The sequence below is a fragment of the Oncorhynchus mykiss genome, chromosome 16, assembly GCF_013265735.2.
Source record: "Oncorhynchus mykiss isolate Arlee chromosome 16, USDA_OmykA_1.1, whole genome shotgun sequence".
Lineage (NCBI taxonomy): Eukaryota > Metazoa > Chordata > Actinopteri > Salmoniformes > Salmonidae > Oncorhynchus > Oncorhynchus mykiss.
This window is the reverse complement of record NC_048580.1, coordinates 66,596,724-66,622,511: the sequence shown is the minus strand read 5'-3', so window position 1 is coordinate 66,622,511 and position 25,788 is coordinate 66,596,724. Positions and strand designations below refer to the sequence as shown.

Below are 25,788 nucleotides of genomic sequence, written 5' to 3'. Positions count from 1 at the left end.
TCTTTAATTAATACCTAGCCTGGTACTCTGGAGGACCTGCTCTCCCCAGAGGGATGATGACACCAGCGACGGAAGCTCCTTCAGGGAGTGCTTTTGGAATATTTTGAGGGATATAGTACTGTGTATTAAATCCCTCACAGGTTTCATCTGATGCTATCACAACCAAAAACAGGAAGGATGAGTGTGGTTGGATTTCTAAATTAAGAGGCTGCATTTTGATATTCAGAGATGTTTATTCATTTGTTGTAAAGTTTTGGTGTCAAGAATATCTCCCAACTGGGGCATTATTGGTTTCTGTCATTTCAGAAAGAAGAAACGTACATGGTGCTGAAAAGGATCATATGCTGTTTGGTTGAGTGTAGTTCCAGTGTTGGCATACTAGTTTGACTGTCACTCCACACACCTTTCAGCATTGTGCATCATTTAAAATACAACTTTTGAGGTGTACTTCAAACTGCAATACACTTCAGAGAAACAAACAGCATCAACGTGATTTCAAAGAAAGGAAGAACAAAACCTCGTACAGAACAAAATAGGATTTTATTAACTCCTAATATTAGTTCTAGATCTGTTTTTAGAAAACAAGAATAATATCTATAACATTTACACAAACAAATTGAAGTGTGTAGATAAAAAATAGTTTGTCTCTCTCTCTCTCTTCCAGTAAATATAATATATTTGGATATTTCCAAAAAAATAAAAGCAAACCCTCCCCTCTGTAAATAAACCCCCAGAGACAATCACTCCCATGGGGAAGGGAAAAGGCTACACGCATCTGAAACCAAACGCGACAGAAACAAACAAGAGCCAATACCTCAAAGACATGGGTACTTATTTCAGCAAGAGATACGACAATTTTCACAAACATATATACAGTGTTTTAGGTTTCCCTAAACATTCTTGAATAAAAAAACTGTACACAATGACAAAGCTATCACACAATAGTACATGTCAAGGTTGTAGATCCATAATGTTTCAGAAACGTTCAAAAAGAGACAACAAAATGCAGCTCAAATCTCTGGTCAGAGTTGAGAGCCACAGAACGTTTGAAAACACAACTGCATTTTTCATACAACCTAAAAACACAAATGTACTGTATGTAGCATTTAAGTTACAATGAGATGATAGACAATGTGGGCCTGTCTGTGTGGCATTCAGACTATAGCGCTCATGAGCAGAGTAAAATATCCCTCATTTGAAAAAAGACAATCAATACATCTTTTGCTGGTGAAAGAAGTGGTGAACTCAAATACTGAAGTTTATCGAACTTCTAAGCAACTCAAGATGCTCATACTTTTCCCCACTTCTGGTAGGTGAAAATATGTTCCAATAAATGGCTTTTCTTCACAATATCCATCTCACCCGTTTCAAAAAATCCCTCACTTGCATAAATGGATACCTAACACCCAAATGTTCCTCATCTCCATTTGTCTGAAAACTTAACTTTAAGGCTTTGGCTAATTCATTTGCATGGTAGTCAAAAAAGAATGATCAAATTCATACATGCTATATATTATTAACAGTCTGAAGAGGGTTCAGAATGGCCTGGTGCGTTTATATCCATTTTACATTTGATGGATATCATAGTTTATTAGTTCAGCTAAACTTGCTTCGCATTAATAACTGATTTCTGAACAGTTTTCAGGAGAGTTGAGACAGCAAAATGCTAAAATGTGTAGACTATGGAACTGGGACAAAGAGGGCCAGTATGTTAAAGACAAGCACATGATGAACAACCTCCTCCTCCTCCTCACTGGGCAAAAACTTGTTGAATCAACATTGTTTCCACTTCCACGTCATTGTGAGGACGTAGAAACAACGTGAAAAACTGATTGGATTTGCAAAAGGTCAAAGGGCATTTAATTTTTATTTTAACCAACTTTTAACCAACATCCAATGACATGGTGATTTTTTTGTTGTTGAATTCACATTAGTTGACAACTCAACCAAATGTAAATCGAAACTAGACTTTGAACTGACGTCTGTGCCCAGTGGGTCTTGTGCCATCTGAAAATTGGGATGAAGAAAGGATCAAGTGAGTATTTTCATGTTATCCATATCTGAAGAGCTTAAACATAGATGCCTGTAGAACATATTTACAGCACATTACAAGGCTTATGTCCATATATGCAGTAGAATAAACTCTAGCACACAACAGTCAGATCCTCTTATCATAGAAGACGTAGCAGAGCGCTGTATCTACGTGATAAAACTGCAATAACACATTTACAAAAGCAATACATTTCTGTATAGACAATTATTCATATGCAGACAAACATACTGTATTCTTAGGTATATCATTTAGGCTTGTATTTCCAAGAATAGTTTTAATTTGTGACCAAAACGGACAACTTTTTTTTTAATCAAAAGGCTTTTGCCCCAACACTGAGCAAACAGTAGCAGTCTCTCTCTTCTGTAAAATGCTGCCATTTATCCCTCACTAACCTATGACATCACTATCCCATCACTGTTGCTCCGTCTGATTTAAACTGTCAGCCCATGGGTCTGGGGAAATCCCCCAGCTGTCAAACTGAGAAATAGGCCAGGTATTTGAGCAATCCATCAACATTCATGTCATAAAAGTGACTGGACAATAGTAAACACATTTCATTCAATTGCCTACACAACACAAACATGCTAGGCTAGAGCAGGATGTATCACCAGTACTGTAGCAATACACAGGCAGAAGTTTCAACAAGGTACTGGAGTTACACCACGGACACATAATATTACACACAAACTATCAAAACTATAGTTTTTGAATTAGAAGGGGTAAGTACATTTTAAGTCCCAGGTAATACAATCGAATAATATTAGCACACAACTGTTAAAAGACAGCAATATCATGAACAGAACACAGCCTGAGATGTATAAAGCTACAGACTGGGGCGTAGGATGTTAAAATATACAGAGGCATTTATAATCTTCTTGTTTCCGTGATGTTTACAATTTTGTTGTTAAATACACTCTGCACAAAAAGACAGTCTAGCCAACAAGGCATTGCTAAGCGCATTGTCATAGAATAGATTGCATCTATATTTAGAACTGTTGTTTCTAACCGTTCAGTTGCAATAGTGTGATCAGCGTTATAAATGACTTTTAGACCCATGTCATGATGAATAATAACAAGGCATATTCTTGTGGTAAGTGTACCACCATGACATCGGCGTTAGTGACCGATTACGTGTATGAATGACTGATCACCAAACAGTGAAGGGTAACTGATTTGATGAGAGTGGCACACACCGTTCCAATACTAGCTAATTGTTTTGCCAATTGTGACTAGGAATGAAGTAGAAAAAAGTCAGTCCCTCAAAGAGGGTTTTGACATTGTGATGTTAAGTTCAAGGTAAAGTGCTATGCATGAAATCACTGGCCAACAGTCTTTACTTGACTAGAAGTAGGGTAAGGGAGTGAAGCAGGTACTTAGAATAGCCAAACATCCACTAGGATTATTTTGAAGTGCTTTTGAGTGGTTAAAGGTTGCTTAGTAATCGAATGAAGCCTATTGCCTGGGATCTGCTGGGCACCTGTAACTAAAACCAGAGGTTAGACAGGCTCACAGAGAAACAAACAGTCACAGAGCAGTGATTGAAGAGACACACATTACATTCTGGGGAGAGGGTTCAACCAAAACACTAACTGGTTAACAGTTGGGTTCAATTCCTTATTCTTGAGGCACTCCTATTTTTTTTTTAAATATATTTTTTAGATACACATTACAATTATGATTTAAACTATCCCAATCTAACATTACAAATGAAATACCAAATGCAACTAGGTGTGTTTTGATTGAATCACCTCATTAAATACAATTTCAGATATTGTCCGTAGACATAACACTAAAAAATACAGTAAAACAAAAAGCCTCATATGTCCTGAATAAGCCCCCGATTAGACAATAATTACACGCTCTCAAACTACAAAAGACGATTAAATGAATTCAGATATTATTAATGAATTCAGATATACATTATAGACTCCAGTACAGTAACAGACCAAAAGAGCCCTGCCAATAACAAGTTACTGTAGTCCACTGACTCTAGAAGGCTAACACTACTTCATTAGATGGTACAGTAAGTATATTTGGAAAGGCTATTTGGTGTGAAGCTGGACTGTTGTTAAGGATACTAATGCATCTCCTTTAACTAGGAGCAAACTGAGCTAACAATGTCATGAGTCAGAACTTTATAAAATGCACTCTTTAAGAGTAACATATGTACTCTTTTAATGTACAAAAATAATTGTTGGACACCAATTGCTAATCAACCAACAAAGCTTTTTAAGCTTTTTGCTATAAGCATTGTGTAAATAAATTAAAAATAATTGTGTCAACATTTCCAATTGTTTGCTAATGTAAAAATGGCCAGTGGACAAATATCTCTATAAATCAACCAAGTTATTTTCAGTAAAAACTCAATTAAATCAAAGCTGATCAAAAGCTTAACTATTTTATTTTCAATGATAACCTGATCTATTGTAAGTTATACTTGGTCTTTAACCATGTCGCATAATGATTATATACAATTATGCTAGCAAACCTAGTCTTTTTTAAATCCATTTTGAAAGTAAACTGGGTATTCTGTGTGTGATTTTGGTAGCATTATAAGGTGTTATAGCCCTTGCATGAATGAAGGCTACCACTGTATCTCTAAAATGACATAGGATTTAATCAATACAGCTGGTCTTTGGTGAAGTTTCACATGATACTCCAGAACCAATGTTCCATCTTGGCATCAAAATAATTAACTAGTAATTAAACCTAAAAGAAAACCTGGAATGGACAGTGAACATGACCGACTATCAAATTCACATAACAACAGAACGTGATCACACCTGATTCTCCATCAAAATAAACAGTACATTTGAATGTATTCATCTGAATCGTTAAAACACATCCACCAGTTCTCTGGTTTTCATGTTAAAAATGTAAAAAGCTAGACTTTTCCAGAATAAAAGTTCCAATCCAGCCATGAGATTATCAATGGTAAGCGCCATTTCTTCACCATGATTATAAAATGTTCACATGACTTGGCTTCTTAAAAAAAAAACAGCATCAAGCATCAACATGCCTTCCAAGTTCATCTGCAAGTAAAACACTTGGTATGGTACCACTACATCTCTTCTTCATGTAACTGGTCATTTGAAAAGTACTAGAGAATAAGAAACCAATTACATGTAAAGCAATGGGCAAGCACTACCATAATGCTTTCATGGACAAAGTTTAATCTATAAAGTCAAGTGCCCTGTCATGGGGGAAATTATAAAACAGGAAAATATATTTAAATATATATATAATATCAATTTAAATTTGAGGCAAAAATCTGAATCGACAAAGAAAGAGAGACGCACCAAAAATTCCTTATCTGGCAACAAAAAAAGAAAAAAAAAGTAGCCCCTCTAAGTTTCAAAGTTGCCAACACCACCTCTCGGCCTTGATCCAGAACCTCTGGGCTAGCCCGTCATGAGGTTCTTTGAATGCAGATTCCAACTGCTAAAAAAATCATTCATTCAACAGCACTCCGGACACCAGATCGCCACTCATGAGTGCACTCTGGCTTGGAGTACTTGATTTGGTCATGGAGTGTACCTTCTGTCCCATAGGCTGAACTGGGGAATCAATGTCCACAGGACTGTGGAAGGACTCCAGGACTCTCCTCATGGTTTCTGTGGGCCTGGCGACAGCACTACAGGAGTCGACAGGCCGTCCACACTCAAGGCAGGGATATGGATATGATTGCTTCCATTGGAGGGGAACTAAAACAATAAAGTACAGCTGATTAGTAACATCTAGAGTAGTTACATCCTGTTGCCCATTTGTTATGTGTTAAAAGGCTCAACTATGTAATAAATGAGAAGTTGTGGTCCAGCACTGGGACGGTGTAAGATGTTGTAGTATGATTGTTAACCAGTAGAGGAAGGTTAAAGTATTTTCTATTAACGCAGTAATCATAATGTACCTAAACCTACATACAGTACAGTACCAGTCAAACATTTGGACACACCTACTCATTCAAGGGTTTTTCTTTGTTTTTACTATTTTCTACATTGTAGAATAATAGTGAATACCTTAAAACTATGAAATAACACATGGAATCATGTAGTAACCAAAATAAGTGTTAAATCAAAATATATTTCATCTTTGAGATTCAAAGTAGTCACCCTTTGCCTTGATGACAACTTTGCACAATCTTAGCATTCTCTCAACCCTCTTAATGAGGTAGTCACAGTCATGGAGGAGGAGGGGTAATGGTGCTTTGCCGGTGACACAGTCTGTGATTCATTTAGAATTCAAGCCACACTTAACCCGCATGGCTACCACAGCATTACGACATCCCATCTGGTTTGCGCTTAGTGGGACTATCATTTGTTTTTCAACAGGACAATAACCCAACACACCTCCAGGCTGTGTAAGGGCTATTTGACCAAGAACGAGAGTGATGCATCAGATCACCTGGCCTCCACAATCACCCGACCTCAATCCAATTGAGATGGTTTGGGATGAGTTGGACCGCAGAGTGAAGGAAAACCAGCCAACAAGTGCTCAGCAGATGTGGGAACTCCTTCAAGACTGTTGGAAAAGCATTCCAGGTGAAGGTGGTTGAGAGAATGCCAAGAGTGTGCAAAGCTGTCATCAAGGCAAAGGGTGGCTACTTTGAAGAATCTCAAATCTCAAATATAATTTGATTTTGATTTGTTTAACACTTTATTTGGCTACTACGTGATTCCATGTGTGTTATTTTATAGTTTTGATGTCGTCACTATTATGCTACAATGTAGAACATAGTAAAAGTAAAGAAAAACTCTTGAATGAGTAGGTGTGTCCAAACTTTAGACCGGTGCTGTACATACGCAAGTAGTTGTGCTGAGCAATTAGTGATTTGTGGTCAGTTTTCGATTTCAACAATTTTCTTTAGACGTTAAAGGTGCACTATGCAGAAATTGCTCCACCATTTCCTGGTTGCTAAAATGTTAATAGTTTGCTTAATTTCAGTTTGTGACAAAACAAGCTCTTGTAGATAATCATTGTACCTAAGTGTACATAACTCTAAACCGCTGTGAAATATCTTTTCCATAACCCAAAATATTGTATTTCCAGCTGGTGTACAAAACCGAAGGTGAAAGACGCAAAAACAAAACTTAAGAACGGGAAGCATTGAAATAATGCACACAGATCTACCGCTTCTTAGACTTGCTTTCAATGAGAATGACTGATCTATAACTCACATTTCTATGGGAATTTGGTCAGCTCGCCCCAAAAGTTTCATATTGTAGCTTTAAATGCACTATGAATATATATTGAATTCTGTAACACCACAGAATAAAACAATTAATACTTAAGTCCCATGATGATAGTGACTGCCCATTACCTGCTATTCACTTATTAACCATCATTTATTCACATGACTTTAATAAAATATTTGTTTTATTTTACAACTTTTTTAAAATTGAATTCCGAGTCATCATCTCATATCTATAGAGCTGCAGCCTATTCTGTCTGACAAAAATCACAATTTGAATAGTTCTTCAAAGTAAATAAGGTACACTTTTATGACTGCTGAATACCAACTATCAACAGTTTAGATCAGGGGTCTCCAACAGATAGATCCCGAGCTACCAGTAGCTCACCTATGAGTGGCTCACCTATGAGTGGCTCACCTATGAGTGGCTCACCTATGAGTGGCTCGCCAATCAATTCTGAAAGTACATGCATTTCTTCATTTGTTCCATCGCAAACTGTCAAAAACATAAATCTCCCGGCTACTATCCAATCAAAGCCACAGTGACATTATCTCACCCCTGGTTAGCCACTGCAAAAGTAACAACCTCTGCCAATACATTTCCAGCACGTTTGTCTATGTCTGTCTATTTGGTGCATTGTTTGTTTACCACTCTATATGTAGCCATTGATTGATGCTAATGATAACCGCCATGTGGGTAGACAAAGAATTTCACAAAAACCTTCTCAATTAAATGTTAACTGCAAATAATTAGGCCTAGCTGACAGAACTATATCATGATGATCTGTATCAATTGGGTGGCCATTGTTTTACAAACTGTGCCATGACATGTGCTGCAGTAGTAGGCCTGACAGCAGAAACATCGCTAGACTGACACATTCCTCTCTTGCTAGATGCGCAATTAAAAGGGGAATTCCATTTTATTATGTTATTCTGATGTGATTTAAGCATTGACATGAACTTCAAACTCTCTTCTCTCAGTCAGTCTCCCTGTCTACTCCACACAGACCGGACAAGTATGCGGGCGCGCAATGGATTATGGTCATTGTAATTAATTAGCATGTTTTCTGCGCTAAACTATGTAACGACATATCGCTCAGCACTAGTAAGTTGTGACCAACATTATATGGCGGCAGGTAAATCTAAAAATATTTATAATAAAACCCATCTCTCTATACTTCTGTTAGTGATGTAGATGAGATCAGGATGGCCAGATGGCCTGCTCTAGTGCCCTCTGCCAGGCAGCAGCAGGGACAGGACAGAAGGACATACCTGAAAGGAGAGCTTGGCCGGGCTCCGGGGAGCAATGGGACTGAGTGTGCTCCAGAAGTGGATGGTGGAGGGGAGAGGACTTGGTGTCAGTAATACCGGAGTCTAAGGGACAGAGCACAAAAATATAGAACATTTATGATTATTAGCCAGTTTAACACAGAAACTATTTTAATCAATGCATTCATATCATATCAAACTAAATACATTATTGTCTTGATAAATCATGTATAATAATAATTTGGTGAGGGTCGAAAGGCGTTTGGAAAGTTGAAAACACACTAATACACCGACATTTGTTAAATGAGGCCCCAGGAAGTGTGACAGTTTAATTTATTTTTATGTGGCACTGACCAGGCCAGAGATGTCACTTACCAGAGAATGGGAGGTGAACACTGTAGGAGTCAGAGTGTTGGTGGCACTTCCAGGGGCCAGAAGGCTGTTGACGGCAGCATTGACCTGATCCAGTGACAGACCAGGGGGTAGGAGGGTTGAGGAAGAGGGCAGTTCTAGGACTTTGGGCTTCTTGGCTTTCGGGGGTTGTACTTCCTGGGGCGACCAGGCTGGATGAGTAGCCGCTTGAAGAGCAACTGCTGGAGTCATGGAATTTTCTGAGGGGGAGGAAGGACCAAGAATGAGGGAACAGTAGGCATACCTGTCTTTACAGGAATAAAAACCCAGTAATAAGAACAGTGTCATGTTTAAGTGAGAAGCCAGTGTTAGGAAGATATATTGGCACGGGTGTAACTTCTGGAATAGACACCGGCTGGAATGCGGTTTTAACCAATCGGCACTGCAGATTAGACCCATCTGTTGTATAATACCACACATCTAAAGCATACAGTATAGCTACAAATATGTGGACATCATATTGTGTGAGGTATGTATGACTTGCCTGGTAAATGGGCCTCATCTTTGCCTTGTTCCTCCCCTTCCCCAACAGGCTGGCCCACTGGTTCCACGCACGGTGGGAGGACATCAATGGAGAGGGGGGTTTCAGGTTCCCTTGGTCCTGATGCAGATTCCGGAACCTAGAAGAGGAGAAAGGTCCAAATAAAACCATGGAACAATGGAACATGTAATTTGCTTGTGTGTTCTCTTCTCATTCACCTCTACAACATGTTTCTCCCCCAAGGTCATGATCTTCACCAGTTCCTCTTCAGACGTGAGGTTTTGCTCTTTGGAATGCACCAAATGTGAGGGCTTGATGACCACAAAGACAGGGTGGCCCTGAGGCTGGTTCACCACACACTCCCCCGGGGCCCCAGGTGCAGCAACAGGGGTCAGGGTCAGAGGAGTGAGGGAGCCAGGGTCCGACACACTGGTCAGATAGATCTGAGGAGGGTCGCATAGGTTCTGGGTCTTCTGTGGCTGAGACTTCTGGACGTTCAAAACAGCATTTAAAGAGAAACATTAGATTTGCACACCATAGCATCCAGAATCAGAATCCGTGAGCAACATTTGAGTCAACAGGGTACTATGGTTCAAACAGGGCATTTGGGTGCACTTTGTACAAAATAGTTTTAAGCACAAATGTTAACATATGGATCAACAGAATCTTTGACAAAAGGAGGACATTTTGTGACTTGTGAGTGTCTTACCGAGCTGCCTGTGGTTGACACTGACAAGGTCTGGGGGCTGAGGGCAGGCGTGACGCAGGGCGAGGGATGAGTCAGTGTGACCTGCAGGCTACCCTCTACGCTGCCACAGCCCTGCATGGAGGAGCTCTGGCCATCCAGACACACCTGACAGACAGGTAACACTTATAGTAGTCTGAACCGTTCAATAGTCACTTCAATCACACATTTGACATTTCATCAACACCAATAACGGGAAAAAAATGATATTTAGTAGTAATGACCATGGTTAAAATTGAGAGGTCCTCGTCATGGGCCCTCACCTCCCGCAGTGTCCGATCAGCGCTGTGGGGTCTGGGGGAAGAGTCCTGATTCAGCAGCTCAGTCTTTATAGGCTGTGGAGAGGTCCTGCAGGGGGCTTGGAGGGACTGGATGGTGAAGGTGGAGTAGAGCCCTGACTTCATGTAGTCGTTGCGAGAGCTGCGCTGGACAGAGACTGGAGAGGACCGCTGCATCTGCAGGTTCTTGGAGGGGCAGTTAGAAGACCCCCCTCCTGGGGACTTGGTCTGGCCCGCTGCATCAAGATTCTCCTGTTGCTGAGAATCCTCACCGCCTCTGACACAGTCCACTGATGAAGGGTCAGGGTGGGCTACAAACTTGTAGACAAACTTCTGCCCACTCACCTTCTTGATGATATTCTATAAAGGATTACACTGAATTAACAGACAATTGCAATAAACCATACTGAAAAAACAAAAACAATTACCTCAACAAAATATCTAGCTGAAAGAAGTAGGCTTACACCTACTGGGCTGCTACCAGTATACTGCTACACATAAATTATCTGGAACAGCCTTTTCTGCTTTGAGTCGTGAATTTACACCTGAACACAATGCTGAGCTCATTGTTTGTGGACAGAAAATCAACTAATATGATTAATGTTATAGCTTCACTCAGTGGATCAAACATCTCATAAATACTTGAAAAAGTCTCATACCAAACAATAAGCAGCAAGGATACCTTATCATAGTAGTATCGCAGCGCCCTGCTTAGTTTATCGTAGTTCATGTTGGTCTTGTTCTTGCGGAGCCCCCAGAGGCGTGCCACCTCCTCTGCGTCCAGCAGCTTGAACTCCCCGTCCCCAGAGGTCCAGGAGATGAGGTGCCTATGGCTGTCGTCCTCGAGGAGATGCAGCAGGAACTGCCACAACGTGATGGACGGGTCCATGGCTGCAGGGGGGAACAAATCAGAAACATGAGTGAGACTGCCTTGCAGCAACGATCCATAACAGACAACATCTGAATGAGCTCTCACAGCCTCATTTAGATACAGCAGCTAGTCTAGCTACTGAGTTAAGATTAGGGCCACCTCATTTGTGCCATGGCTAGCTACTGAATTTAGGTTGGGGCCTACTCATTTGTGCCATGGCTAGCTACTGAATTTAGGTTGGGGCCTACTCATTCGTGCCATGGCTAGCTACTGAATTTAGGTTGGGGCCTACTCATTTGTGCCATGGCTAGCTACTGAATTTAGGTTGGGGCCTACTCATTCGTGCCATGGCTAGCTACTGAATTTAGGTTGGGGCCTACTCATTCGTGCCATGGCTAGCTACTGAATTTAGGTTGGGGCCTACTCATTTGTGCCATGGCTAGCTACTGAATTTAGGTTGGGGCCTACTCATTTGTGCCATGGCTAGCTACTGAATTCAGGTTGGGGCCTACTCATTTGTGCCATGGCTAGCTACTGAATTCAGGTTGGGGCCTACTCATTTGTGCCATGGCTAGCTACTGAATTCAGGTTGGGGCCTACTCATTTGTGCCATGGCTAGCTACTGAATTCAGGTTGGGGCCTACTCATTTGTGCCATGGCTAGCTACTGAATTCAGGTTGGGGCCTACTCATTTGTGCCATGGCTAGCTACTGAATTCAGGTTGGGGCCTACTCATTTGTGCCATGGCTAGCTACTGAATTCAGGTTGGGGCCTACTCATTTGTGCCATGGCTAGCTACTGAATTCAGGTTGGGGCCTACTCATTTGTGCCATGGCTAGCTACTGAATTCAGGTTGGGGCCTACTCATTTGTGCCATGGCTAGCTACTGAATTCAGGTTGGGGCCTACTCATTTGTGCCATGGCTAGCTACTGAATTCAGGTTGGGGCCTACTCATTTGTGCCATGGCTAGCTACTGAATTCAGGTTGGGGCCTACTCATTTGTGCCATGGCTAGCTACTGAATTCAGGTCGGGGCCTACTCATTTGTGCCATGGCTAGCTACTGAATTCAGGTTGGGGCCTACTCATTTGTGCCAGTGTTTGGGAAACATTGGAAGAAAAGGAAAATATTTTGTCACACTGATTTGTTATTTTTCAGATCTGTGACTAGGGTTGCACATTTTGGGGAATATTCAGGCTGAAACCTTCCATGGGAATGAACGGGAATATATGGGAATTAACAGAAATATATGCAAATGAATATTAATACCATTTAAAATGTAGATGTTTTTTTGCATTGGACATATTTACCATATCACATGGAGACGGAAACATAAACCTTTTACCTTATAAGTTGATATAATTGCAATTTTTAAATCCTTCCAATTGAAAAAAAACAAAAAACAATTTAGTTATTAATTCAACTTTAATTAGATGAGTTGATTCTTCACATTGGACGATTTAACTGAACAACAAAAGAAAGGGAATATTGAATGATCCCCAATGATCCATCGCATCTCCCAAAAAGGTTTTCAACATACAAAATGATAGTAAAATGATAGTCTAGAAACTAAAGCTTTGATTGTCTTCCTCTCAAGCTTCCATGTCTTCTCCTTGGACCTCCTCAATGTCCACCTCTTGAACGTCAGACTCTGGGGCCTCATCTTCCCTGTCACTTTCCAACTTTGTTGAGGATGGCTCGTTGTCAGGCTCAAAAAGCCTCAAATTTGCCCGGATGGCCACCAATTTTTCAACCCTTGTATTGGTCAGCCTGTTGCGTGCTTTGGTGTGTTCCCAAACAAGGACCAGTTGCGCTCTGAGGCGGCTGATGTTGGTGGGATTTGAAGAATGATGGAGGCAACAGGGGGAAGATCCACAAAGTCCCTTCCACAAGGTATGCTGATGAGATACAGTGGGGCAAAAAAAGTATTTAGTCAGCCACCAATTGTGCAAGTTCTCCCGCTTAAAAACATGAGAGAGGCCTGTAATTTTCATCATAGGTACACTTCAACTATGACAGACAAAATGAGAAAAAAAATCCAGAAAATCACATTGTAGGATTTTTTATAAATTTATTTGCAAATTATGGTGGAAAATAAGTATTTGGTCAATAACAAAAGTTTATCTCAATACATTGTTATATACCCTTTGCTGGCAATGACAGAGGTCAAACGTTTTCTGTAAGTCTTCACAAGGTTTTCACACACTGTTGCTGGTATTTTGGCCCATTCCTCCATGCAGATCTCCTCTAGAGCAGTGATGTTTTGGGGCTGCTGCTGGGCAACACGGACTTTCAACTCCCTCCAAAGATTTTCTATGGGGTTGAGATCTGGAGACTGGCTAGGCCACTCCAGGACCTTGAAATGCTTCTTACAAAGCCACTCCTTCGTTGCCCGGCGGTGTGTTTGGGATCATTGTCATGCTGAAAGACCCAGCCACGTTTCATCTTCAATGCCTTTGCTGATGGAAGGAGGTTTTCACTCAAAATCTCACGATACATTGCCCCATTCATTCTTTCCTTTACACGGATCAGTCGTCCTGGTCCCTTCGCAGAAAAACAGCCCCAAAGCATGATGTTTCCACCCTCATGCTTCACAGTAGGTATGGTGTTCTTTGGATGCAACTCAGCATTCTTTGTCCTCCAAACACGACGAGTTGAGTTTTTACCAAAAAGTTATATTTTGGTTTCATCTGACCATATGACATTCTCCCAATCTTCTTGTGGATCATCCAAATGCTCTCTAGCAAACTTCAGACGGGCCTGGACATGTACTGGCTTAAGCAGGGGAACACGTCTGGCAATGCAGGATTTGAGTCCCTGGCGGCGTAGTGTGCTACTGATGGTAGGCTTTATTACTTTGGTCCCAGCTATTACTTTGGTCCCAGGTCATTCACTAGGTCCCCCCGTGTGGTTCTGGGATTTTTGCTCACCGTTCTTGTGATCATTTTGACCCCACGGGGTGAGATCTTGCGTGGAGCCCCAGATCGAGGGAGATTATCAGTGGTCTTGTATGTCTTCCATTTCCTAATAATTGCTCCCACAGTTGATTTCTTCAAACCAAGCTGCTTACCTATTGTCTTCCCAGCCTGGTGCAGGTCTACAATTTTGTTTCTGGTGTCCTTTGACAGCTCTTTGGTCTTGGCCATAGTGGAGTTTGGAGTGTGACTGTTGAGTTGTGGACAGGGGTCTTTTATACTGATAACAAGTTCAAACAGGTGCCGTTAATACAGGTAACGAGTGGAGGACAGAGGAGCCTCTTAAAGAAGTTGTTTCAGGTCTGTGAGAGCCAGAAATCTTGCTTGTTTGTAGGTGACCAAATACTTATTTTCCACCATAATTTGCAAATAAATTCATTAAAAATCCTACAATGTGATTTTCTGGATTTTTCTCTCCCATTTTGTCTGTCATAGTTGAAGTGTACCTATGATGAAAATTACAGGCCTCTCTCATCTTTTTAAGTGGGAGAACTTGCACAATTGGTGGCTGACTAAATACTTTTTTGCCCCACTGTATGTTGGCATCTCCATCCCAAAGCCCTTGCTTGGAAGCATACTTCGCCAGACTTCCCTCATCCAGGCCACGGTGGTCAGAAACAGTAGTGATGGCACCATAGGCCTTGTTGATCTCTGCACCAGACAGGATGCTCTTGCCAGCATACTTGGGGTCCAACATGTACACTGCGGCGTGTATGGGCTTCAGGCAGAAGTCTTCACGCTTTTTAATGTATTTCAGAACTGCAGTTTCCTCTGCTTGGAGCAACAGTGAAGTGGGCAGGGCAGTATGGATTTCTTCTCTGCAAGCAGAGTCTGAACATCAGACATGATGGCATTGTCTCTCTCAAGCCGTGCAATGGCTGCTGCTACAGGTTTCAGTTGTTTCAGGCTGGCTTACCACTCTCTCCCAAAATACATCATTCAGGAGGATCCTCTTGATGGGGCTGTCCATATCGGCAGATTGTGATATGGACATTTCTTGGAGAGACTCCTTCCCCTCCAGAAGACTGTCAAACATGATGACAACACCACCCCGACGGGCGTTGCTGGGCAGCTTCAATGTGGTGCTCTTATTCTTCTCACTTTGATTGTTGAGGTAGATTACTGCTACAACTCGATGACCCTTCACATAACTAACTATTTCCTTGGCACTCTTGTAGAGTGTATCCATGGTTTTCAGTGCCATGATGTCCTTGAGGAGCAGATTCAATGCATGAGCAGCACAGCCAATGGGTGTGATGTGAGGGCAGGACTCCTCCACTTTTGACCAAGCAGCCTTCATGTTCGCAGCATTGTCTGTCACCATTGCAAATACCTTCTGTGGTCCAAGGTCATTGATGACTGCCTTCAGCTCATCTGCAATGTAGAGACCGGTGTGTCTGTTGTCCCTTGTGTCTGTGCTCTTGTAGAATACTGGTTGAGGGGTGGAGATGATGTAGTTCATTATTCTTTGCCCACGAACATTCGACCACCCATCAGAGATGATTGCAATAAAGTCTGCTTTTCTCTATGATTTGCTTGACCTTCACTTGAACTCTGTTGAACTCTGCATCCAGCAAAATAGTAGATAAAGCATGTCTGGTTGGAGGGGTGTATGCTGGGCAAAGAACATTCAGAAATCTCTTCAAATACACATTGGCTGTGAGCATCAGAGGTGAACCAGTTGCATACACAGCTCGAGCAAGACATTCATCAGCATCTCTGACTACGTTCCTCCATTGAGTCAAAAAAACTTCTGATTCCAGGAGGACCATGAGCTGTTGCCATCGATAAGGTGTCGGATTCATCATTTTCACCTCGAATAGAAGTAGAGGGACTTTTGTCAGAGGTTGCTTGATGCGAGTGCTGAGGGAACTTTATGCACATGGCCAGATGATTCTGCACCTTTGTTGCATTCTTTACATATGATTTGACACAGTATTTGCCAATCCTTCTACATCAGCTGCAGTGAAATGTCTCCACATATCAGATAGTGCCCGTGGCATTTTCCTGTAAAAAATTGAAAAAGAAATAGTAAAAAAGAAAAGTAAAATACAATTCCATGTACAGATAAAACGTTAAGCGGTTAGATTAAACAAATCATTTTGCAAGATAAATGTTTTAAAATGAAACGTGTGGAAACAGGTGAATTAACACTCAGTTAGCAGGCTCAAGCAAGCTAAAACCCAGATGGTAGCAAAAACTAACTAGCAGAAATGAGTTAGAAATGATTTAAACAAACTTTGCTCTAGGCTACTATTTACTTTAATTATGTATGTCATATAAAACATATTCACTCCAACCAGTATTGTAATCAAAACTTACCAGAAAGCATGTAGTCCTTGGCTCAGACAGTGTAGTAGTGTAGGCTCAAAAGCATCTCATTAGTGTACAAGATCTTGATAATCAGCTGTACATGTTATGGAAGAATGCACTGTGCATAAAGAGGGTTGCAATTCCATTGAATTGGGGATAGTTTAACCAAAATATGCCACAAGACCTAGAATTGCCTTACATGTATCCCACAAAAAAGGTTCACTGTTATAAGCTAACTAAAGCAAAATTCCCCAAATTCCCAGGCTTAAACTTCCCATGGAAAATATCCGGAAAAATTCCAGAAATACCCCCAACCCTATCTGTGATCATGGTGTACAAAACAGATTATTTTAATTATTGGGTTTAATGTTGCCTACCCATTCCCCTTATTAGGGTTTAACAACATTCAGCATTTTAAGTTCAATTCCTTCTAACATAAAAGAGCATCTTTATTTGGCCTTGCTCATTTCATTACAGTGAAGAGAGTAGTAGTGTAGTATTTCAATACAGTTGTTTCTGGGTAGTGTAGTATTTCAATACAGTTGTTTCTGAGTAGTGTAGTATTTCAATACAGTTGTTTCTGGGTAGTGTAGTATTTCAATACAGTTGTTTCTGAGTAGTGTAGTATTTCAATACAGTTGTTTCTGAGTAGTGTAGTATTTCAATACAGTTGTTTCTGGGTAGTGTAGTATTTCAATACAGTTGTTTCTGAGTAGTGTAGTATTTCAATACAGTTGTTTCTGAGTAGTGTAGTATTTCAATACAGTTGTTTCTGAGTAGTGTAGTATTTCAATACAGTTGTTTCTGGGTAGTGTAGTATTTCAATACAGTTGTTTCTGAGTAGTGTAGTATTTCAATACAGTTGTTTCTGAGTAGTGTAGTATTTCAATACAGTTGTTTCTGGGTAGTGTAGTATTTCAATACAGTGGGTAGTGTAGTATTTCAATACAGTTGTTTCTGAGTAGTGTAGTATTTCCATACAGTTGTTTCTGAGTAGTGTAGTATTTCAATACAGTTGTTTCTGAGTAGTGTAGTATTTCCATACAGTTGTTTCTGAGTAGTGTAGTATTTCAATACAGTTGTTTCTGAGTAGTGTAGTATTTCAATACAGTTGTTTCTGGGTAGTGTAGTATTTCCATACAGTGGGTAGTGTTGTATTTCCATAAACTGAGTAGTGTAGTATTTCAATACAGTTGTTTCTGAGTAGTGTAGTATTTCAATACAGTTGTTTCTGAGTAGTATAGTATTTCAATACAGTTGTTTCTGAGTAGTGTAGTATTTCGATACAGTTGTTTCTGAGTAGTGTAGTATTTCCATACAGTGGGTAGTTTTGTATTTCCATACAGTTGGTAGTGTAGTATGTCAATACAGAGGATAGTGTAGCATTTCAATCCCCACAGTAGTGTAGTAGTGTAGTGTTTCAATACACTGGGTAGTGTAGTATTGTAGTATTTCAATACACTGGGTGGTGTAGTAGTGTAGCATTTCAATACACTGGGTAGTGTAGCGTTCCAATACACTGGGTAGTGTAGCGTTTCAATACACTGGGTAGTGTAGTATTTCAATACACTGGGTAGTGTAGTATTTCAATACACTGGGTAGTGTAGCTTTTCAATACACTGGGTAGTGTAGTATTTCAATACACTGACTCTATAGTGTAGTATTTCAATAAAGTGGGTAGTGTAGTAGTGTAGTATTTCAATACACTGAGTAGTGTAGTATATCAATACACTGGGTAGTGTAGTATTTCAATACACTGACTCTATAGTGTAGTATTTCAATACACTGAGTAGTGTAGTATTTCAATACACTGAGTAGTGTAGTATATCAATACACTGAGTAGTGTAGTATTTCAATACACTGAGTAGTGTAGTATTTCAATACACTGAGTAGTGTAGTATTTCAATACACTGAGTAGTGTAGTATTTCAATACACTGAGTAGTGTAGTATATCAATACACTGAGTAGTGTAGTATTTCAATACACTGAGTAGTGTAGTATTTCAATACACTGAGTAGTGTAGTATTTCAATACACTGAGTAGTGTAGTATTTCAATACACTGAGTAGTGTAGTATTTCAATACACTGAGTAGTGTAGTATTTCAATACACTGGGTAGTGTAGTAGTTGACAGATAGTAGCCAGGTGTAATTCCAGAATAAAAGACAGTAAACGAAGAGCTACTAGCGAACAACAGGCCACAGAAAGAAAGGAAGTGCATTAGTAGTTAAGGAAGGACATGTTGGGCATGCAAATGAACCTTATTACCATTTTTTCCCCCAATTACATAACTCCTATCAAACACCTTGGAAACTATCACCATGGTAAAAAGCCTTTCATTAATGGTAACTAGGGGAGGGAAACAACAAAGTCTAACATGAACATATGTGAGTGTAGCCAAGTTAGGCAAGTACTAAAGTGTAAGGATGCATCATTACTGTCAACATGATTTTGAATAACAAAGTTACAAGTCCTTTAGCTCATGTGAAGGAGGGAAGAACATAGGCCTAGCTTCAAAGTAACTGTTTCCCAGCTTCCTTAAGGCACACTCTGAACATGTCACTAGGTTTTTGGGTGAGTGCTGGGATATAAGAATTGAGTAATGAGTCATAAATTAAATGGCCGTATAAATATTAGCGGAACTGACAAAGAGTTGTTGTAAATCTGTTTTCACTGACAAACATTGTCGTCTCAGAGGTAAACCTATGCATGGAGTGAGCCTCTGCTTCAATAGCCAATTATTATTCACAGACAAAAAGGTCCGAGAGGATTTATACACCTAAATGAATGAACTGCATTGACCTCATCAAGACAAAGCAGCAGCATTGTACATAGAGATTATACTCAAATCTATCAAATCTATCTGAATCTCCATTCATTCAAAACTGACAGAAGAACAATTACCAATGGCGATATTTTATAGGCTAACTATGATTTTTTGGGGGCTTCATGCCACCCATATGACCATCCTTCAGGGGAACAATGCATCAAAGGGTGTCTCTGTTTTGAAAAGTGGTCTTAGCCATCTATCAAGGCTGTAGCTTCGCTACAAGCATGAGACGAGTAATGCCATTGTAGTAAATGAATGTACTGAAAAACAATGGAATAAATCACAACCCTTTAGTACTGAGGTATAATTGTGTAGTCCAGTAAGAGCCTGGTTTGGATGGTAGATCTAATGGGAATAGGACCTTGAGTGTGAGAAGTCCTGGGATGCTATGTGATGTTGCTTTTGTGGTTGTTAGCAGGTACAGACCTTCAATAAACTGGGGTGGAGGAGGCAGCGGCAATAATTCTGTGAAGTGCACCACAGAGAAACAGTATGGGTGACCTTTGGGCTGTGAGGTAAGGCAAGAGGGGGAGCATGTTTCATGTACTATACACATACATTTTCTTGATCAAGTTTACCCCTTCATTTTTGGAGATGACTTATGATTAGTTTAGTACCGCACAATGACCTATATACAAATTAGCCTACCGTTTCAACTCACAACAGTTAGGCCAAGGCTATATAGAAATCAAGTGCAACTTGTATGCGAGAATACACCGTGAAATGCACCTTGGAATAATGCACCAATTCTTGCTTACATTATGGTCTACTCTTCACAGTAAACTAATCTTACATAATGTGTGGTTTAACATTCTTGTTCTTGGAATGGGGAGCAAACTGTATCTCTTGTGAGTAAATCATCATTATACTAACGTTACAGCCTAACGTTACAGTAGTTCATTAATATTGAATAATTGCTTTCAAAATCACCAATGGCTGAACCTACAAATTATTGTGACTATAATAAAATGCTTTAAAACACCTGTTGCGACATTACATTTAGCCAGAGGCTAGTTCAATATCCACATGGCTAGTAGCAATCTAGTCACTGGCAACATCCTAGTTCGATTATGAATTGAAGGCCAAACCTTTCTATTTTTAGCTAGCACAAGATGAACATAAACAAATATACATGACAGTCGAGACTAGCACGGAAATGTTTTCCCCGACTACATTCAATTTACATAAATTCAGGGTAAACACTTACCACTTATTAAGGGGTTAGACTCCATCTCGTCTTGAAATTCCTTTTTATTTTATCCGTCAATCAAATTACGTCCATTATGTCAGCGCACTGAACGAAGGTGTCAAAAGTCGATTTGCGACACGGTAGAGATGGATGCGATTTACAGATACAACACCGATTTGTTATTATGCAACAGTGATCCGATGGTAACACTTGCATCTCTCCCTCCATGCTACAGAAGCTGGTTATTGACAGTGGTGAGCTAGCTATCTAGAAGCTAACGGGTAGGAATGTTTGTTTAAGGGAAAGTCATGTTGATTTAATTATAGCAAATATGAGAATTAAATTCGCAAAACATTGATTCGCTCATTTTAGCTAGATAATCAAAACTTTCAAAATTACGTATGTAATTTTTGTTTTAAACAAATGACAACAGATCATGTTGCTAGCAAGCTAACATAATCGCCAAGATTGCGTCGCTGCCCCTTATGAAACCCCCACCGTCTCTCATTTGTGCGTCAATTCGAACGACTCAACGCTCAATGTAGACTTGCTTCCGAGTTCACTGGAGAGCGCCAAAAGTCCTCCATAATGTAAAAGGCGTTTGCGATTATAGTTCATGGTATAAAAACATTCAACAAGGTGTGTCTTTCTGACGCCCGAACGGCCTGACTTAATCCTTTGCTTTTCCCTCGTTGCTTCCTGTTTCCACAAATGCCTCGACTACTTTCGTGTTCCACCATCACTCATTGCTGCCTGTTGGCTTTTTTTTCCTTGATCGGTTGCTGCCTGAAAGGCTTCAAACGTCACAAAATCGATGACGTTTCTTGCTCACCAAGGATTTAGACAAGGTGGTAAAGTGAGAATTTCAGCTGTGTCCCCTTGCAGTTCAATTTTTAACCATTCTATTTGGAGCAGCATTCATTTAGTGAATAATCTGAATCTGTAGTAATCTTGAACAACCCACAGGTATACTTTCCCCCGCCATATTGTTTTATTTTTTTTCTTACATAGCATAACAAAACATGATGAATGCAATTAGGCATGGGCAGGCATATAACAAAGTACAGGCCTATTTGTGGTAGTTTTCAGTGCCTGACTTAGACTGAAATAGGTGCCGGTACTGTTTATATTTAGGTGCAGGAGCTCCACAATACTTTTGAGCTAATATTCTATAAGAGGAACAGGAGCACAAGCAGTAGAACATTTGAGGTGCTGGTACTCAGCTCCATTGAGCTCCTGCCCAAGTCAAGCACTGGTAGTATAATTTTTTTGCTTTATATAAACATTATGTTCTTTACAACAAGACAATCATTTTAAGATTCAGAGGCCCAGTAATATTATTTATTTAATGTTTAACTATTACATTCTATTAGCTTACATCTTTCTTTTTAACCTTAGGTCACATTTTCTTCAATTGTAAATCTTTAAAATGTATTTTTTTTAAAAAGTGGGCTAAATATCTTAGCAGCATGAATCTTTCTTGTTCCACATCAAACTAACACCGTATCAGGCACATAATCATGCATGTGTCCCTTTTAAGCAATATGTACCCAGAAAAAAATATATATCTATTTTGAGAGTCAGGTCTTAACATCCAGTTGCCATGGAAACTATTTCTGGTGTGATGGGGCATCAGTCAAACAGAGATCCTATGAAATTACTTTTTTTTTTTTTTAATGTTTTTTAAATACAATGAATGAGTATCCCTAATTCTATGGTCACAAAAGCCTTACAGGTATATGATTGGAATAAAAAATATGTATTAATGTGAGTACATGGTAACTTGTCCAAAGGGCCCGAATTAAATGAGTGGTTTTGTAAAGCGATGGTGACATGGCTTCACATGTCATAATTTAATAAGTGAAAGTTTAAAAATACATCATTACAAAAATAAATTAAGTGAAAAAGTGGATATGGTTCCAGTGGATTTGGTTCCTGTTGCCGTATAAGTCAAGAGACTTGAAGTATTATCCAGTTTATTATCCAGTTTCTCAGCATGAGAAACTAATATAGAGTACTCTGAACGTTCCCTTCACAACAGCACTTCACCATGCTATTCGAAGATGAAAGTGCTGTTGGCTTTGAAGAGGTGACATTTATGCGAGATACCATACTAAGATCAGGCATGCATGTTCATCCGCGTTTGCAAGCTTCATTTTCTTCAATCTTTAATTGTGTTATTGATGATGACTTCAGGCATTGAAAAGAGAGGTCAGGATACCAAAAATGTGAATATATTTGAGATATTATTGGAAAGAGTTGTAGGAATATATTTTCTCAACATAAGGTTTGCTTGATCTAGTAATACAATGCAGAAAAAATGCATCAAACATAAGCAAGCCACTGAAACTGTTTAACAGATTTTAAAACTTCTTTCCCCCATTTTATTTTATGCAGAATTACAGTTTTAGAGCAACTTCTAAACAGTACAACCTGTTCAGATGCCAAGTTTGTATCAAAGGTTTGTTTTACACACCATTTATATAACTTCAGATAAACCAAAGAGCAATGGAAATAATACAGTCTTATCACTATTATGAATGTGATAGAAAACTGATATCTAAAGGTCTGAACAGAAGCACTACTGCAGCTAAAGAGCGTCTCTCATCCTTTTCTCCGGAACATCCGTAAGACTTTGAAGCTCTCTTAATCCCTGTTAGTTAGAAAAACATTTGCATCATTAAAAAATGTATTTGCCATTACATTTAGTTGTGAAATATTTCCCACATTGTGTAATATTGTACCATGCTCATAATACCATCATAATAGTTTGCAAGTAGTAAATACTATTGTGCGAGCAGGAATACCATCTTTTCAATCACTCACCTCCAACACCATGCGAATGTTGGCTTTGATTTTAGCTGCATCTTTGGTCAACACTTCGGTATGTCTGGAAAAGGAAATAGAATTTATAAGGATTCACTCATTTCTAAGGTTTATCCAAGATTTGAGAGCTTGAAACATGGGCCTAAACACAATGCTGCATCACAGTAATGTAATAACAAAACACATGTGCCCTCTAGAGGCAATCATTTTGACAGATGTTTACAAAATACTGTACTAATGACCTCTGTGTGTGTGTGTTATAATGGATATTGCTGGTGCTACTCACACTGTAAGCTGATTTGTCTTTTTCTCAATGAACTTCAGAGCTTCCGAGTGCGTTAACTCGACAAAAAAGCCATATCCAACAGCAACAAAGATTTTTGACGAGTCCTCCCTGAAACAAAACAACTCAGTCAAGGCCTCAATCAAATCACAATAAAAAATAAAGTAATATGGACAATTTTCAATAAGCCTAATCACTTACACATGTGCTTGGACGTAGAAATTACAGCCAAGATCTATCTCTGTTTTGAGTCCCTTCGTCTCAGATTCCTACAAAGACAATTTGTTAGTACAAACAATTATAAAAATGTGTGCACTCACTACTGTAAGTCGCTCTGGATAAGAGCGTCTGCTTAAATGACCAAAATGTAAATGTTCTCAATAACTGAGGAAAAGCACAACAAAACAACACATTTATATTGTACAACATTTCTGTTATACAATATGTATATGCCACAACATAGCTACATTAATATACATGTATAGAACATTTAGAAATGTTGATGGCCCACTGTTTGATGGTCACATCTATTCATCATGGGTTTGGCCCATAGATATCCAATGTAAGTGGGTGCCATGGTGGTAACTTATACCTTTAGGCTTTCAATGGTATTTTTCAGTTGTAGATATTGTGCAATTTTTTCATACACTCCATCTCTTTGCTCCAATACCCTCCTGTCAGAACATAAAAAATCAATACAAATTGTGCACATGCGCGAAAATGTTGCGCACATCCGAGTTAGCGAATAAAATGACACTAGTCTAAGGAAAATAGACTAGACTACTTACTCCAAATCTCGTTTCAACACATCGCTAATAAACGTTTCATACTGCAAGACCTTTTTGTCAATGCTGGGTTTTCCAGCATGAGCCATTATGAGTCGTGAAATCAATCAGTTGTTGATGGTCATTCGTGTTCGAAAACGAGGCAATGATTCTGAATCCTGAAAACAAAATGTTCCAAAGATATTACCCATATAATGAAGTTAATAAGGCGACTGCAGAGTTATTGTTAGCTAGCTGACTATCTATGTTTAATAACAACATAGTCCACAATTTTGTTGTAGCTTTGGCTTACCTAGCTCCACAGCACAAAAAAACTGCAGCTATCTTATGTAACCACTGTCAAGCTAGCAGGCATGAATAACTAAGTCCTTCCGGGGTCACAGATTTGTGGAATTCTTCAGAATAAGAGTTGTGTCTTGTATGCTTTGTAAATTAATAATTAGGGTGAACATTAACAATTATCGATACATTTTATGCTAGTTATCATACAAATAATCATTTTAAGTTTTTCTATTAGATATTGTGATTTTTGGGAAAAAAAATTCAAGCCTAAATGGTCAACAATGTTTATTGTGTGTCTACTAACATAATTTATTTCCCCGTACACACTTTTCTGTACGTTGTGTCACAGTAAAATGGGGTCAATTCTACTAAGGCGCACTTCTAGTTTCCAAATCCATAGTTTACATCAAGAAGAGCTTCACCGCTCATTATGCGGACCTTAAAGAGCGGCCCATCAGCTTAAATCCAATATGGTTTTCATGTTTGACATACATATTGCACTGTACACCATTTTCTATATGTTTTGTCAGAGTAAAAGGGGGTCCATTGTACTTAGGAGCACTTCTAGTTTCCTAATCCACAGATTTTACACTCCGAGGAGTGTCACTCATTCTACAGGCAAACAATATGTTTATTCGAAAAGACAAGAGATGCAATTTGGTCAAAAAAGCATACTTTATTCATAACAAATATCACAGTGAAGTTATTCAACTACTTTTCGTGAAATTGATCATCAACAGTGTAACAGAAGTTTGAAATGATATGCAAGATCCTCTTCATCTCATGGGTAGAGTCAGTCCACGGGCACAAACTGGCTGAGTCAACATTGTTTCCAAATCGTTTTAAGCAAAAATCTATGCAATGATTGGGGTTCTACTAACCTATAGAAACATGATCTTACCAGCATACTGCCTCAAAAATATATATGTTATTTATCTAGCCAAAACACTTGACCTGATGCATGTTTTGGCACCTAAAATGTGTAAAGTCTGTAGCCTTCTCACCATTAG

At 39.4% G+C, this 25,788-nt stretch overlaps 2 protein-coding genes across 4 annotated transcripts; both read right to left on the bottom strand.

Annotated features, from left to right (window-relative positions):
• Positions 1 to 520: 520 nt before the first annotated feature.
• On the bottom strand, positions 521 to 22,550 carry elk1 (ETS transcription factor ELK1). Of its 2 annotated transcripts, none has more exons than XM_021566983.2 (9): positions 20,621 to 22,550; positions 11,108 to 11,316; positions 10,372 to 10,785; positions 10,112 to 10,255; positions 9,621 to 9,890; positions 9,406 to 9,541; positions 8,886 to 9,121; positions 8,514 to 8,615; positions 521 to 5,757 (listed from the first exon to the last, which is right to left on the bottom strand). In XM_021566983.2, the coding sequence occupies exons 1-9, from the start codon at positions 20,643 to 20,645 to the stop codon at positions 5,659 to 5,661; spliced, it is 1,635 nt and encodes a 544-aa protein (XP_021422658.1). In that variant the 5' UTR covers positions 20,646 to 22,550; the 3' UTR covers positions 521 to 5,658. The 2 variants fall into 2 exon arrangements, with proteins under 2 accessions (XP_021422658.1, XP_021422659.1); XM_021566984.2 differs by having other exon boundaries at positions 10,411 to 10,785.
• A 402-nt stretch (positions 22,551 to 22,952) lies between these two features.
• Positions 22,953 to 24,875, bottom strand: uxt (ubiquitously-expressed, prefoldin-like chaperone). Of its 2 annotated transcripts, XM_021566986.2 has the most exons (7): positions 24,789 to 24,875; positions 24,500 to 24,654; positions 24,304 to 24,385; positions 23,913 to 23,980; positions 23,715 to 23,822; positions 23,429 to 23,492; positions 22,953 to 23,255 (listed from the first exon to the last, which is right to left on the bottom strand). In XM_021566986.2, exons 2-7 carry the CDS (start codon positions 24,583 to 24,585, stop codon positions 23,193 to 23,195), a joined length of 471 nt encoding a protein of 156 aa, XP_021422661.1. In that variant the 5' UTR covers positions 24,586 to 24,654; positions 24,789 to 24,875; the 3' UTR covers positions 22,953 to 23,192. The 2 variants fall into 2 exon arrangements, with proteins under 2 accessions (XP_021422661.1, XP_021422660.1); XM_021566985.2 differs by having other exon boundaries at positions 24,500 to 24,854.
• Positions 24,876 to 25,788: the final 913 nt, after the last annotated feature.

What these genes read in the sequence shown, in the direction of transcription:
- uxt (XM_021566986.2), bottom strand. Translation starts at nt 24,585, where the DNA reads ATGGCTCATGCTGGAAAACCCAGCATTGACAAAAAGGTCTTGCAGTAT. An exon ending in ATACCATTGAAAGCCTAAAG is followed by an intron (nt 23,981 to 24,303) that starts GTATAAGTTACC and finishes TTGTCTTTGTAG; the next exon opens with GAATCTGAGACGAAGGGACT. An exon ending in TTCTACGTCCAAGCACATGT is followed by an intron (nt 23,823 to 23,912) that starts GTAAGTGATTAG and finishes GTTTTGTTTCAG; the next exon opens with GGAGGACTCGTCAAAAATCT.
- elk1 (XM_021566983.2), bottom strand. Translation starts at nt 20,645, where the DNA reads ATGGAGTCTAACCCCTTAATAAGTG. An exon ending in TGCGATACTACTATGATAAG is followed by an intron (nt 10,786 to 11,107) that starts GTATCCTTGCTG and finishes AATCCTTTATAG; the next exon opens with AATATCATCAAGAAGGTGAG. An exon ending in TGTTCACCTCCCATTCTCTG is followed by an intron (nt 8,616 to 8,885) that starts GTAAGTGACATC and finishes TCTGTCCCTTAG; the next exon opens with ACTCCGGTATTACTGACACC.